Below are 13,426 nucleotides of genomic sequence, written 5' to 3'. Positions count from 1 at the left end.
TGCTTTGTACTGACAGGTCACAGTGAATGTCTGGAGGTTCTGATATCCTGGGGTATAGATGTTGACCAAGATCTTCCTCACTTAGGAACACCTCTGTATGTAGCTTGTGTTTCACAGCAGATCCATTGCATTCGAAAGCTTCTTTATGCAGGTATGTCATGATTTAAATAAAAACATTACTGATCTGTAAAATCAGCATATCGTACTCGCCTTTGGAGTCATCTGTGCTCAGCCAATTGAACTGGAACCCTTGCTTGCAGGGCTCTACTTCAAAGTTTATCCTGAGTCATGTTTTCTTATAACTTACTATTTTTTTATTTTTTAGTGCCATAGTAAGTAGAAAAGGAAAAAAAGAGCAAGACCAGTAAGAAAGAATGTTCAAAATTTTCACCACATAGTGAATCTTTGTAGATATTAATTTTCTGTAGGAAAAACAATGGTAAAAAGTGAGCTTTGAGAAATTTCATATAGTAATCACTGAGATTTCAGTCAAACTACTTTAGCAAGTCCCACTCACTTTCATTCTTCAGCAAGTTCTGATTGATCTTTGCATGAGGCAGAGAGGCTGAGTTGCAGAGGGAAGGGGTGAGATAAAAGGCATCTGACCCTAAATTTCAGGTTATTTATTTATTTAATCAATGGGTAAGAGATGTTGAAGGCTGTCTCTGTTTCAGCACAAGTCCAGGGACACAATTGGCATAGCTGAAAGATAATTTGCTGCATTTCAGGTATTTACATACAGGGCTTTTGCATCCTGCAGAACAAGGAGTTAAAATGTATATATGAATAATTCAGCCTTGCTATCATTGCACCAGAATAGTTTTTCTAGTTGATTGCATGCTATATTTAGAACATAAACAAGCAGTTAAAGTGTTTCTCATTGAGTCCATCTCCTTGGATGATTAATTATCCTGTGTCATGATTTTTTATGTTTAAGAAGAGCAGAAGTATAATTAGCATACTTTGGGATTCAAATACTAGCATACAGAAAAAAACAGTAACAGACATTTTTTGGTGCCCTGAAGTAGAAAAGTGTATGTACATTGAGAATATAAATAACTACTTATGTAAATTAAATTTTTTCATGTTTTATCAGTTTGTGAGAATGTATTAGAAGTTGAAAGGCAGATAGACAATAAGCAAGCATGCTCCAATTGTTAACATTAAGAACAGTGAATTGTTCAGATTTCAGATCCAATTTCTAGACCTGTGACATTATTATTTTACTCAGAAGGACATTTAAAATGCAAAAAGTGTTGATTCAGGGAGTAAAGTCGGTGCAGAAGGCAATTTTTGGTCTCAACAAGGTCAGTAAGAAGTCTGAAGAAGGCTGGGTTTTAGATGAACTTACCAGCTTCCCTGTGTAAGGTAAATTTTTGGTCTCAACAAGGTCAGTAAGAAGTCTGAAGAAGGCTGGGTTTTAGATGAACCAACAGCTTCCCTGTGTAAGGTCGATTATTCCATACTAGCTAGTTTAGTTTAACTCTTGTATGGATTTTTTTTCTTGAATATGAATGCATTATTGCAAATTATCCAACAGCTTCCCTGTGTAAGGTCGATTATTCCATACTAGCTAGTTTAGTTTAACTCTTTATGGATTTTTTTTCTTGAATATGAACCCATTATTGCAAATTACTTTAGTCCATTTTAATTTAAAACATGTTAAAAATTACCTATTAATATAAAAGTGTAATGATTAGAACCCATGGATTGGGAGAATTAATGGTTTGGGGTTGTTTTTCTGCTATTAGCTTTCTTGGCTGTGTATGTCACCTTAATTAAAATTAAAACTAATTTACAGATTAATGAATAAAGGTTGGATTTGATGGGAGTCTATTTCAAACTCTTTTCCACCTTCAACACGTGAAAAATTATAAGGCATTCAAGATTCTTTCTGGAGTTGGTGTACTCACAAGAATATACATACAAAACTTCAGTTTAGTGATATTTTTTAAGACTTAAGGAAAGTATGTTTTTTATGTAGTGTAAACTTTCTTAAATATGAACAAAAAGTGCTTTTTATGATTAGGCAACAGTGATGCTCATGTTATGTGATTGATTACCTAATACCTTTTTATCTGCTTGTACTTTGATAATAAAACCTAGGATAAAAAACCAAAACTCAAACAAAACACTGATGTGATCAGTTATAGTTCTATGCAATAAAATAAAAAAGTGGCTAAATGCACTGTGGCATTCCAGGCCAGTGGTGGTTTTTGTTTGTTTTGTAGCCTTCTCTTTCTTACTCGGTGGCAAATTTATTTAATCTCTTCTGTCTCTTTATGTGCATCTACCCACCAGGTGCCAACGTGCAGAAAGGAAAGCATTTGCAAACTCCACTCCATGCTGCTGCCCAGCATTCTAGTACAGAGATTGTAAACTTACTCCTTGAATTTGGGGCAGACATAAATGCCAAAAATTCAGATTTTGAGAGGCCTGTTGATTTAGCTGCCCCAAGCAGTTTAGTGGAGAGACTGCTTCTCTTCCATGAAGGTAAGTTTTAGATGTTTATATTTGAAACTGCAACTTGAATTATTAAAAAAAGCAAACCTACCTAAAAAACCCCCAATTTAACATCCAAACAACCCATGTTATAGAAGGTAACACTGTGCTGTATGAAATGAATATATGAGCATTCAGGTAATTTCTTTTTTAACTACAAACATACTCTGCAATATTTAGCCTCAGGTCAGAGCCCACTGACCAAGCAGCATCAGAATTTATATAAGCTGAAAAAGTATCATAGTATATTTATTGGGTGTTTACTTAAGTAGACATCAAAGCTACATTTTTATTGGTTTTTACAGACCTTGTTAAAAAGAAACAGTGTATTTAAATTTCTGGTTAAATATATATTTCATTTTGGTCAGCTGTCATAATATTTTTGAATATGTATTTATGTGCATATAAAGCAAATTATTTTGATTGTGGGCAAAAAGCATAAGAAGTTTAATTTTCTAAATTTTCTTCACAAAATTTTAAAAACCTGAGAAACAGGAGACTAAAGAGTCTATAGTTCTTCAAACCTCTTAAAGGTCTATCTGCTTTGGAGAGAGAATATTCCAGAGGGAACTGGACTTGTTCAGACTGAACTATGTATAATATAAAAATAAGCCACAAGAGAATGAAACTATTTCAATAACCATGGGCATCTCTTTAGGGGTGGACTGACAAGTAACACTGATTCATGTTTACCTCCAAAAAAAACACCCTGTAATCTGAATGCTACTAACAAAACCCCTCTAAAAACTGTATGTGTTCACAAATTTAGTAAGGCTAGTAGTGTTTTTAAAAGTTAGAGCAAAGAAAAAAAATTACATGGCATGAAACAGATACAGGTTTTTTGTCCACAGAAAATAGCACTTTGAAGGAGTGGGGGGCAGAGTGATAAAGACATTATGATTAACATAGTAAGACCACTAAATGCAGTCCAGGATCTTAGGGTATTTTGCCTGCTTGTTCTTGTTGCAGTGATGCATTGGTAGTGCAGCTGGTAGTGCTGCAGCAGGTATGTAACCTGTGCTATGAATAAAAAAATCCCAAAATAAGAAGTCTGCAGTTTTTAAAGTTATTGACATTAGATATTTTCTGGGAGCTGGTTTTTAATTTAAAAAACCCTACCTTGTCTTGTTTTCTTTAGTATTTCCCTAACTATTGTTAAGGTTTAAGCAGCCCCAGTCTTTATCTTTGAGGACAGAAAGGCAATGAAGGAAACGGAATGAAGAAAAATGTCAAATTTGCAAAATGTGAACTTTGTTTTTTTAGAAATCCTATTATTGTGCAAGACTTTTGTAAAACAAAGTGCTGGCTTTTATAGTTGTACAATTAAACTCCTTTCTTTATTGTTTGCAGCCACACCATCTTCTCTTTGTCAGCTCTGCCGACTATGTATCCGAAATTACATAGGAAGAGCTAGACTGCATCTTGTTCCACAACTCCAGCTGCCAACAATACTTAAGAATTTCTTACAGTATAGATAACATAATAATTAATTGTTAGAAACTTAAATATAGCAAGTACATTTTTTTCCTCTCTGTTTATTGTACGTTTTATCTAAAGAACTGCTGGGCGGAAAAAAAAAAGCCTTTTGCATATTGCTTAAAAAAATGGTATTTTGACACCTGGTCTTGGTAATGTAATAGTAACTGGGAGCCATTCAGCAACTAGTGCCAAGGTGCTAATCCAGCTGAATTGAATAAGTGTGCTGATACTCTGGGACATGATTGTATAACTTTATCTTAACCCTTTATAGCTTTACTGCTGTTAATTTTAATTGTGTTTACGTTTTTAAAATCTGTTTGACACGCCTGAATGACAAAGAGTTTCTTTATTATTATTTGTTAAGTTTGTCCATTTGGAGTCAATATTTTATGTATTTTCAAATTTCTGTTGTTCATGTACCTAAAAATACTTGGTGATGGGTGCACTATATGCATTGATAAAAATAAAACAATTAAACGTTAATTATTTTTCTTTCTGTAGACAATACATATGTAGATAATTAATACATAAAACAGAATTTTATGGGCACTTCCCTTATCTTTTCATAACAGTGCTGTATCACAAGCATTTAATGGGCAATTAACTAATTATTTGCCTCAGAGAAAGCCATATTTTAATATGTATTGTCTGTGATGTTTCTGAAGACATATAGTGGAGGTATTCAAGCTCGAGTTCAGGAGGTGAATACAAGTTTTCAAAAATGTCAGTTTTTGTCAGGATGGGTACAGCTCGTGAAAGGACATTATTTCTCTTGTTTTGTAAACATTTATGCAGCTCCAAAAATCCTGTTGCAAATTCCCAGAATACTCCAACAGGCTTTTCTGTGAAAAGGTATTGTTCAACTCTAGCAAGAGATAGAATGGTGACACCCCCAAGAGACATTAGAAAACCCTGAGGCTTTGCTTATGCCCTTGAATTTTTGATGATTGTGATCTGAATAGATGAAAGTGTAGTACTCCTCCTTTCCCTCTTCTCATTTGCTGTTCCTTTGAGAACAGATTATTTTCTCAGTGACTGATACATTTCCTGCATACCAAAGCATGGGACACCTGAAAACTTGTCATCTGCCCTTGGTGATTCACCCTCTTCCATTCCTTTTCAGTGACTCTTTTCAGTATTTATGTTTCTACTGGAAAGATGATAAGTGAGGAACTAACTATAGAGGAAGCTTTCACAAAGAGGAATGCTTACTCAGTTGCTAAATAATATGCTTCTAATAAAAAATGTAGCTGTCTTGACACTGTTAAATAACCTTAATTTGCTTGTGTTCCCTGCAAAAACTCTAGGAGGCTTTTCTGGAGTCCTTGTAAAGGAAAGTCAAATGCAAATATGAGGAGCTGCTTAGAAGTCCATCATATCCTGAGTCTATATTGGGGTGTGTGTAGTGGTTTTTATTTTCATTCTGAAAGTGGCAATTTGTAGTTTTAGGTACAACACCATTACTGTGTATTACTCTAACAAAGAAGCCAACTTTGAAGTGCCAATCCAACCACAGCACTGTTGAACTTCTCCATGTAGAAAGAGCTCATTTAGAACCTCACCTACAAGTGTACACATCTCTTCTCAAGTTTGATTTAGACAAAGTGGCAAAAAAAGTTCTCATGTTCTATACCCTATATCAGATTGGAGCAAACATGACTATTCTGCAAAACACCTGTTTGTAACACAACTAGATAAAGTTAAAAGTTTTTCTGAGAGTCACACCAGGGTCCAGGCCATCTCGTTGCAAATAGGTGTGTTCATACTCTTGTGGCATTTGCAATATCCATTCCCACCACTCTCCCTTATCCCTGCCACCAACCAAAGAGCAAAGACCATCTTTGCAGTTTACAGGTATTTGGTACTATTTTTTGTGTGTGTGTATTATACACAGAATAGGAGACTAGTCAGAAGAAACTGGCTTGTGGTAAAACCATTACTTCCATCTCAGGCAAGAGGCACTTTTCAACATAAACTTCCATCTTTTGCTAACAGATAATTGTGTGAAAATTGAGTTCATTTTGGCAAGCTGAGCCAAGTTGGATGGGGCATTGCTTCTGTTACTATGTGACACGGACAAACAAAAGAGGGAACGGATATGGTTGGCCTGGCAGGACCATGCACTGGGACAGGTCTCTGGCAGATCACAGCATGCTACTGCCACATACCAAAAACGCAGGGCAATGAAATACCTGGTGTTAGTACTTGGTAAAAATCCCTTCCAAAAATGCTCCCTTGTTTAGCCAGAAATGATAGGGTTGTTACTGTTCTCATGATGTCAGGGCCCTATTCAATGCGGCTTTGATGGGTTGAATTCTTAGTATGAAATAAATTATATGTATCAAAATATTAGGAACCAGGCTCTGAAGCAAAGAGTAACCCAGGTCAGAGCGCTGTTTACGTGTCCTATTACAATAAAGTTCTTATTAAATGAACTGTTATACCATTAAAAAGTGTTCTAAGGCATTGTCAGGAAAAAAATAAAGAGTAGTGTGATATGTCAATTCTGGAAAGAAATCCAACAGTGAAATCCTGTAGGCTTGCTGAAAGTATTGCAGAGATCCACAGGAGGTACTGTACTGGTGGGTGAGAAAGCACGTGGAGTTCAAGGTTCTCCCTGTGCTTCTCCTGGGCCTGTCTGGGGCTGCGAGGCTGCAGCCATGGCCATGCAGCATTACTGGCCCAGCCTGGCAGGAGCCCTGCGCATGGTGGAACAGACAGGGCATCATTCCAGCCCACAACATGGGTTTAAAGTGCCACATCTCCTGTCCCAGACTGCAGCTGCCAGTGGAGCTGTCTCTGAAGCTTATAATCATGTCAGTACTGTTGGACAGATTATTTCCAAAAAACAATGGATTTACTTTTCAGGGATGTTGAACATAACAGAGATTTAATAGTAATTGGAAAACACTAGCTATGTAGCTTCGTATATTTTTTCATTTAAATGGAAATATGAATTTTACAGAGGAGTCAAACAGTCTTTTGAAGACAAAGTATTCTTTAATATTAAGGGGGAGATACCTGTATTTGACTTGCTATACTAGACAATGAAGCTACACATTAGCAAACAATCTGAAATTATTTTTGAAATTGATGAACCAGTTGACAGTTGCAACCACAGCTGTAACAGCAGACACAATTACAACCTTTTCTGCATATTCCCCTCACTCACCACTGTACAAACAACTTCAAGGAAAATGCAACCTCATGTTATTCACAATGACTGTTTCCTGATGAATCCCCAATATAAAAAATGCCCTTTGACTTAATTTTTGTATTTTAGTAAGGAATGAATTTTTAACCCTCACTCTGTAATTTAGAGGGAGTAGATTTGCCCAAGATTCCATGTTAAGGCACAATTTATGTGCAACACATTGATGCAGTTATACTACGTATTCAATATATTTTAATTGTGAAATATTAATAAAAATCCTTATGATACAACAAAAGATTTTAAATATAGTAGAATGGCAGTTGAGTCAATACTTCCAATCCCAATCCTCAGTCATGGGGCTGCATGTTCAGTTCTCATGTTTGCTCTCCACCTCTCTATCAAGAACTTTTCCATACCAGGTTGTAAGATTTATGTGCTAAAAGACAGATAGTTTTTCATTTGACAGAAGCAAGATCAGGTACTGACTGATGGAAAATTCTTTCAAAAGTTATGAATTTTAACTTCTGAAATAAAATTCTTCTTCTGCAAGCTTCATGGAGTAAACAAAGGGAAAACATTTTCAATGAATACTTGCAGGAAGTAAAATATTCAGTTCCAGCACCCAAGTATGTACAAAAATGGGGGTTTTAGGGTACAAAACAGCTGTATTCCCTCCACCCAATATATTCTTACACCAGAAACCCTGTAAATAATACTCTAGAACATTACCAGAAGGAAATTTTACCATTTTAAAGATGGAGGGGAAAAAACCAACCCAGGATTTTCTTTTATTTCTAATCTCCATCCCATCTTTCCAGCATGGTGGCATTGTTATTTCTACAGTTAAATAAGGGCAAGGCTTACCTCTAAATTGAGGCTTTTTTGATAGGATCTACTAAACAGAGACCCAATACTGTTTCCACTTTTTATAACAGTTGCTATAGAAATAATTCTGCCAATTTTTAATTGTAACCGCTTTATATTTCATGTAACTATCAGGAATTTAAATAAATTTCAAAATTTATTTTAAAGTACAAGCAAATAATGTAAGAACAGATAAAGTAAATTTCTGCTTATGTACCATCCATTAAACTAATAAAAAGTGTTGCAACCAAGGCATCTTTTCTAAAGGTGAGCAATTCTGATGATAAGAATTATTAATAAGAATAATGAGTATAATATTTGCCTTATAATTAAATTCCATACTATACACAGCTTTAAATATTTTTAGTATTCTATTGCCATAACTGTTTTTCCATTTGAGTGTAGATATAGTAAATAAAAATATATATGCACAAGTACTTACTTCTGGTCTGTCATGTTATATGCATGTTTACAACTAATACAAAATGTAAAGAGAAAACAAGCTTTTAAAATGTACACAGCATAGTTAAATGACTTCAATAAATATGCTGTTTGTTCTATACAAAGACTTTGTTAAAAAAACCAAAAATAATTTATAAAGAGTTTTAGCCTCCGGTGAAAGTATAATGGGAAATGTTGCCAAATATTCTATTAGAAAATACAATTTTGTAATTTAGATAATCTAAACAAAAAAAAATAGATAATCTAAACAAAATATAGATAATATAAATAAATTATAAGTGACCTTCTATTTGTACTGCTATTAAAGCACAATAACAAGTGGATGAAAAAAAACACCTACTCTTTAAATTTTTCCTTTTGCTATACAATCCTGTGTGTAAAAGTTAGTTCAAATTAAAAAGGGGGACAGTGTGAAACAGCCAAAATATTCCAGTCATTCTGAAAAAGTTTGGAGTTGCTGTCAATAAAGTTATTCTATGATTATATATTCAGAACAGTATTTATGGGTTTCACAGTTTATTATCAATATTTTAGTAATATGTAGATAGTTGCTTACTTTACAAAGCATCTATTCACACAGAGTTGACAAAAATAATTGTCTGACAACAATATTCTTACAAAAAAAAAAAGACATGGCTATATATGAAATTAGGACTTTTTCTTTGGATTATCAAATAATTTTTTTCTTTGGATTCTCAACAAACATTTGTATAGAAATCCTTTTCTTCTCATTTTAAAATTTTCAAAGTTCAAGTAATTGACCATCAGGAGGAATCAACTACCACCTCTCTGTCCTTTGACAATCAAGGTTAAATAAGCATTAACTCCCAGAGTGTTATTTTAAGCACTATAAAGTACAGAGGAAACACCTCATCAAAATGGGTTAAGTCGTATTCCTGTTCCTAATGGTGAAAAAGGATTCACTTTGGCCCACATCAAAGCATCATTCAGTGAAATAGCAGATTTTCCATCTTCGAGGAAGAACACAGGACCCTGTAAAGCAAAAATGTTTGGGAGGGGAGAGAAAAAGAAATTATACATGGATTGTGTAAAGGCCACAACAAAAAGCATAGATCATAGTTTATCTCAGAAGAACATAAAAACCTTGTTTAGACCTATCCACTATGTCCATACAGAAATTTTTCCCCATGCACTTAAAATTCTGATAACAGCTACACATTATGAATTGAGGGCACTTATGTTTCCATATCTGTCAACCCAACCTTTCATAATATTTAAATTTTTTGTTTTATGTGTTTTATTGTTATTTTATATATGCTCGTTAATTATGTTATTATGTTATTACGTTAGACTTAAATTCAGCTTGAATTAGAAACTGAGCCAACAAGCATTTTTCTTCAGAATACTGTCCATATTTCATCATGGACATGATTATTATTTCTGCTGATTTGTGCTTTTTCCTATCCACAAAAAAACCCCCCAATATAATGTTGACATGAATTGTTTGAAAACAGTCTACATGCAGTCTACAGAATAATTTGAACTATTTACTATGAAAAGTACAAAGTACTCGTTCATATGACAGAAAAAGAGCTAGCTGCTAATTTATTACTTTGACAAAACCTGCTCTCAAAGCTGCAGTTCCGTTTCAGTGCTTTCTTAAAGAGTTATGCTCTCCAAACTTGCTATGTAAAACTTTTAAACCCATACAAGTAGGCTGCCCTGCTTTACTATTAACTGATTTTGATTGTTGAGCTGACCTGCATGCCCCAAGCCATGACTCCTAATGTATGCTAATCCAGAAATAAGGATCTTGTAGATGGCAAGCTGGTGACACCATATTTGCTATTCTTGTTGAATGGACTATAACACTGGCAGCTTTACATGGCTGTTAGCAGTCTAATAATGAGAGTACAGCCATAGACAGAGACCACTGATCTAATCTGGAAGTGTTGAGAGCAATTTTTTTTTGATTGATGAGCAGTTGAGAATTTTTTTTACCTCAAAAATCCCACTAGCATTTTATAAACTCTAATTTTTTTTTCAGAAAACTATCCATCCCCCTTAGTGCCTAAGCCACCCCGTTACTCTTTGGGCTGACATCTTATACTGGACAGAGGAAACAGATTTGGCATCACCTAGGAAAGTAAATTCACACCGAGGCATTGTCTGGAGTCAGGAGTAGTGTTTTCAGGATCTTTCAATTTTCTCTTTATTAAAATAACAAGATATGCTAAAGAGGTGTTATAAGGACTAAGGAGTATTTATCATAAAACTCAGTGTGAGTGATAAATAAATATACTTGAATATTTAGTCTTCTAATATCTGGACTTAATTAGTCATTAATTCCAAGTTTTATAGTATGCATTTCCACAGTAATAAAAACCAAAATCAGAAGAATGTTAGTATGTGGTTAAAGACAAATAATTTCCTGGCTTTTATTCAAGCTGTGGTGAGGGAGTAGCCAATAAGATACATACATTTTAGACACAACATTTGGCAAAGGAAATATTTCATATGTAAATTAAAAGGTTTTGGATTTGGGAAATGACAACTATTTGATTGGACAATTCTTTATATAGCCTTTCTTATATAGCAGATGTCACTGCCTGTCACTTTTAACTCTGCTCCTGTGATAACAGGGTAAACCTTTTTCCGGCCAAATGGTGGGAGGGACCTTTGATTTATGGCAGCCCCACAAGCAGTCAGTGCTATCAGCAAGAAAGTGCACTTCAGCTCTCTGAAACCATACCTGGATCTTTTGTCCTGTCAAACAAGAGGTATGAACATCTGAGTGACTGGGAAGATTCGATCCAGTGACACAGTCTGGCCCAACCATTCCTTTCAGAGGCTCCCCCTGAATTCGCGAGACAAGCACTGAATACAGCGCTCTCTGCGATTCAGAGGGCGGGGTGCATGGCAACTCATCCGTAGGCCTAGGAACATAAAAGAAATTTGGTTCTCAACTTGACTTCCTAATTTGTGTTAGAAGTTAAGACCCACAAAGCAGTTACATTCAGACTTTACAAAGGGAATAAATTTACAACTAAACAGTTAAATACTACTAGTCTCACTCATGGTAATTTTATATTTTTCCACCTACTTGTTTGATTGTGTGCAAGCTCTCCATGCATCTAATTCCTCAGAAAGGTGTTCAATTTTCAAAGGTACAGACACTTCCCGTCTTTTTAAAAGCTGACTGAAAAGGAATGCAAGTAATTAAAATCTGAATTAATCCTAATAATGACTATTTTCTTAGAAGCAAAACATGATAGACAGTAGTAAAGTAAAACTATTTCTGATTGGATATGGAATACCTATCGAAATAAATTGATCCTTCACAATATACACTATATTAAACTTCATCAATACTCATACAAGTTCACAGAATCACAGAATCACACAGGTGTTAGGACATAGGTTGGACTCGATGATCTTAGAGGTCTCTTCCAACTTCATTATTCTGTGATTCTGAGAAGTTATAGAAGTATTGCTTTAGATTTAAATTTTATTTTAATTATCCCTATTTACACCACATTTAATTTGCTGTATTTTTTAACTTAAGTCCACTCTATATTTCAAGGCTATATGTGTTTTTATTTATTAATATTGTCAACCTTACTAAAATTAAGGATCCGTTTTGCCTGCATGTACCACATATGGTACAAATGCAATTAGAGAAACATAGTTCAACACACACATTGGGACAGCCTTGTTTCACCTGCAGAAGCAGTTTCAAAGCCCTTGCAGTGGATGCATTTTTTATTTATCAAGATATAATACAGGGGACAGTTAATACCTGACCTAATTCTGCCATCTTTAATTTGTGTTGGTGTATCTTAAAAATGTCCTGCTTAAGCATGTAAATTGTACACCTTAAGCAGGTAAGTGTCCAGTTTAAGATGGGCCAGAAACTAAAAATATGTGAGTCTTGAAGATAATGGGCAATCCAAGAATGAAACTTTGAGTGGTATTGTTCTGTGGTTCTTTATATACTAAGTAATTGAAAGCCTTACAGCCAAAAGTATCACGGAGTCTCAAAAACTGCTTGTTACAAGTCTAATAATATCCATACCAGAAAAGCCTTTCTATAAAAGATATTTAATCTTGTTTTTTCTTTAGATTCAGAAAATAAAAAAACAAACCAACAAACAAATGCCCCTTTCCCCCAATCCTCTCACCAAGTTTCACACATGAAGATAGCTAAGAGGAAAGACACGTTTTCATTTTTTGGGATGCAATGAGAAGAAGTAGGCTCAATGTATGGCATATGTCATAATAAGGACTGAGATTACTCAGAGTTATTGAAGTATTATTATACAGTATTACCATGTATACTCATACAGTGCAGGTACAATGCTGTTGTACTGTCTTCTGATAGCAAGTAAAGCACCAACATAACCACACAAAATCAGCAACTCATTCCGAAACCTATAAATGAAGAAGTATCAATCATGAAAAACAACAAGCATTTGTAAAAACATTAAACAAACTCATATTCATGTTATAATTTTAAAACCTAATTTATCCATCCACCTTTTGTGGATAATATATGTTCACTGATCATGCTTACTTTCTATGTCATGGACTTGTTAAAACACTCCATCTGCTTCATATTGATTTCCATTATTAAATTTTAAAAGGCATATATACAACACAATTTTTAAGCACAATCAAATGGAGTTACACAAACAACATCACTCAGACCTTTTATTTTGATAGAACTCTAAATGTAAATAAAACTGCCTCAAAAATTAGTGTAGATTTCAGTTTCACCAAGTTTCCCCAACTTTTTTCTCCTTTTTTTTTCTTCACACGTATACTTGTGAAGGCACCTAGACCTAACTGCAACCATTCATCATAAAGGTGAACCAGATCTATCCAACTATTTTAGAGTTAATTCTGAGAGTGACAGCCGAATATGCCTTAACACTTTGACATAAAGCCCACATTATTTGTGATATCACTTCAGCAAACTGAAACTAAAGCTGATCAAAGTGAAGC

At 34.6% G+C, this 13,426-nt stretch overlaps 2 protein-coding genes across 10 annotated transcripts in view; one reads left to right on the top strand and one right to left on the bottom strand.

Annotated features, from left to right (window-relative positions):
* ASB5 (ankyrin repeat and SOCS box containing 5) overlaps window positions 1–4,464 on the top strand; it is a 28,801-nt gene extending 24,337 nt beyond the window's left edge. For all 4 annotated transcript variants that reach the window (XM_039700207.1, XM_039700209.1, XM_039700208.1 and 1 more), the window contains 3 exons: window positions 17–151; window positions 2,302–2,493; window positions 3,853–4,464. In XM_039700207.1, coding sequence (XP_039556141.1) covers window positions 17–151; window positions 2,302–2,493; window positions 3,853–3,980 — 455 coding nt within the window. In that variant the 3' untranslated portion in view covers window positions 3,981–4,464. The remainder of the gene's footprint in view (window positions 1–16; window positions 152–2,301; window positions 2,494–3,852) is intronic.
* The window catches only part of WDR17 (WD repeat domain 17), a 60,202-nt gene continuing 50,753 nt past the window's right edge, over window positions 3,978–13,426 (bottom strand). For 5 of the 6 annotated variants that reach the window (XM_039700202.1, XM_039700204.1, XM_039700199.1 and 2 more), the window contains 4 exons: window positions 12,752–12,853; window positions 11,526–11,621; window positions 11,175–11,358; window positions 3,978–9,454 (listed from right to left, as the gene is read on the bottom strand). In XM_039700202.1, the coding sequence (XP_039556136.1) occupies window positions 9,335–9,454; window positions 11,175–11,358; window positions 11,526–11,621; window positions 12,752–12,853 (502 nt within the window). In that variant the 3' untranslated portion in view covers window positions 3,978–9,334. Of the gene's footprint in view, window positions 9,455–11,174; window positions 11,359–11,525; window positions 11,622–12,751; window positions 12,854–13,426 lie in introns of those variants that run through there. The other variant, XR_005626605.1, reaches the window with a different exon arrangement.

The sequence above is a fragment of the Passer montanus genome, unplaced genomic scaffold, assembly GCF_014805655.1.
Source record: "Passer montanus isolate IOZ18808 unplaced genomic scaffold, ASM1480565v1 scaffold14, whole genome shotgun sequence".
NCBI classification, from domain to species: Eukaryota; Metazoa; Chordata; class Aves; order Passeriformes; family Passeridae; genus Passer; species Passer montanus.
Note: the sequence above shows the minus strand (reverse complement) of the source record. Positions and strands in the feature narration are given on the sequence as shown.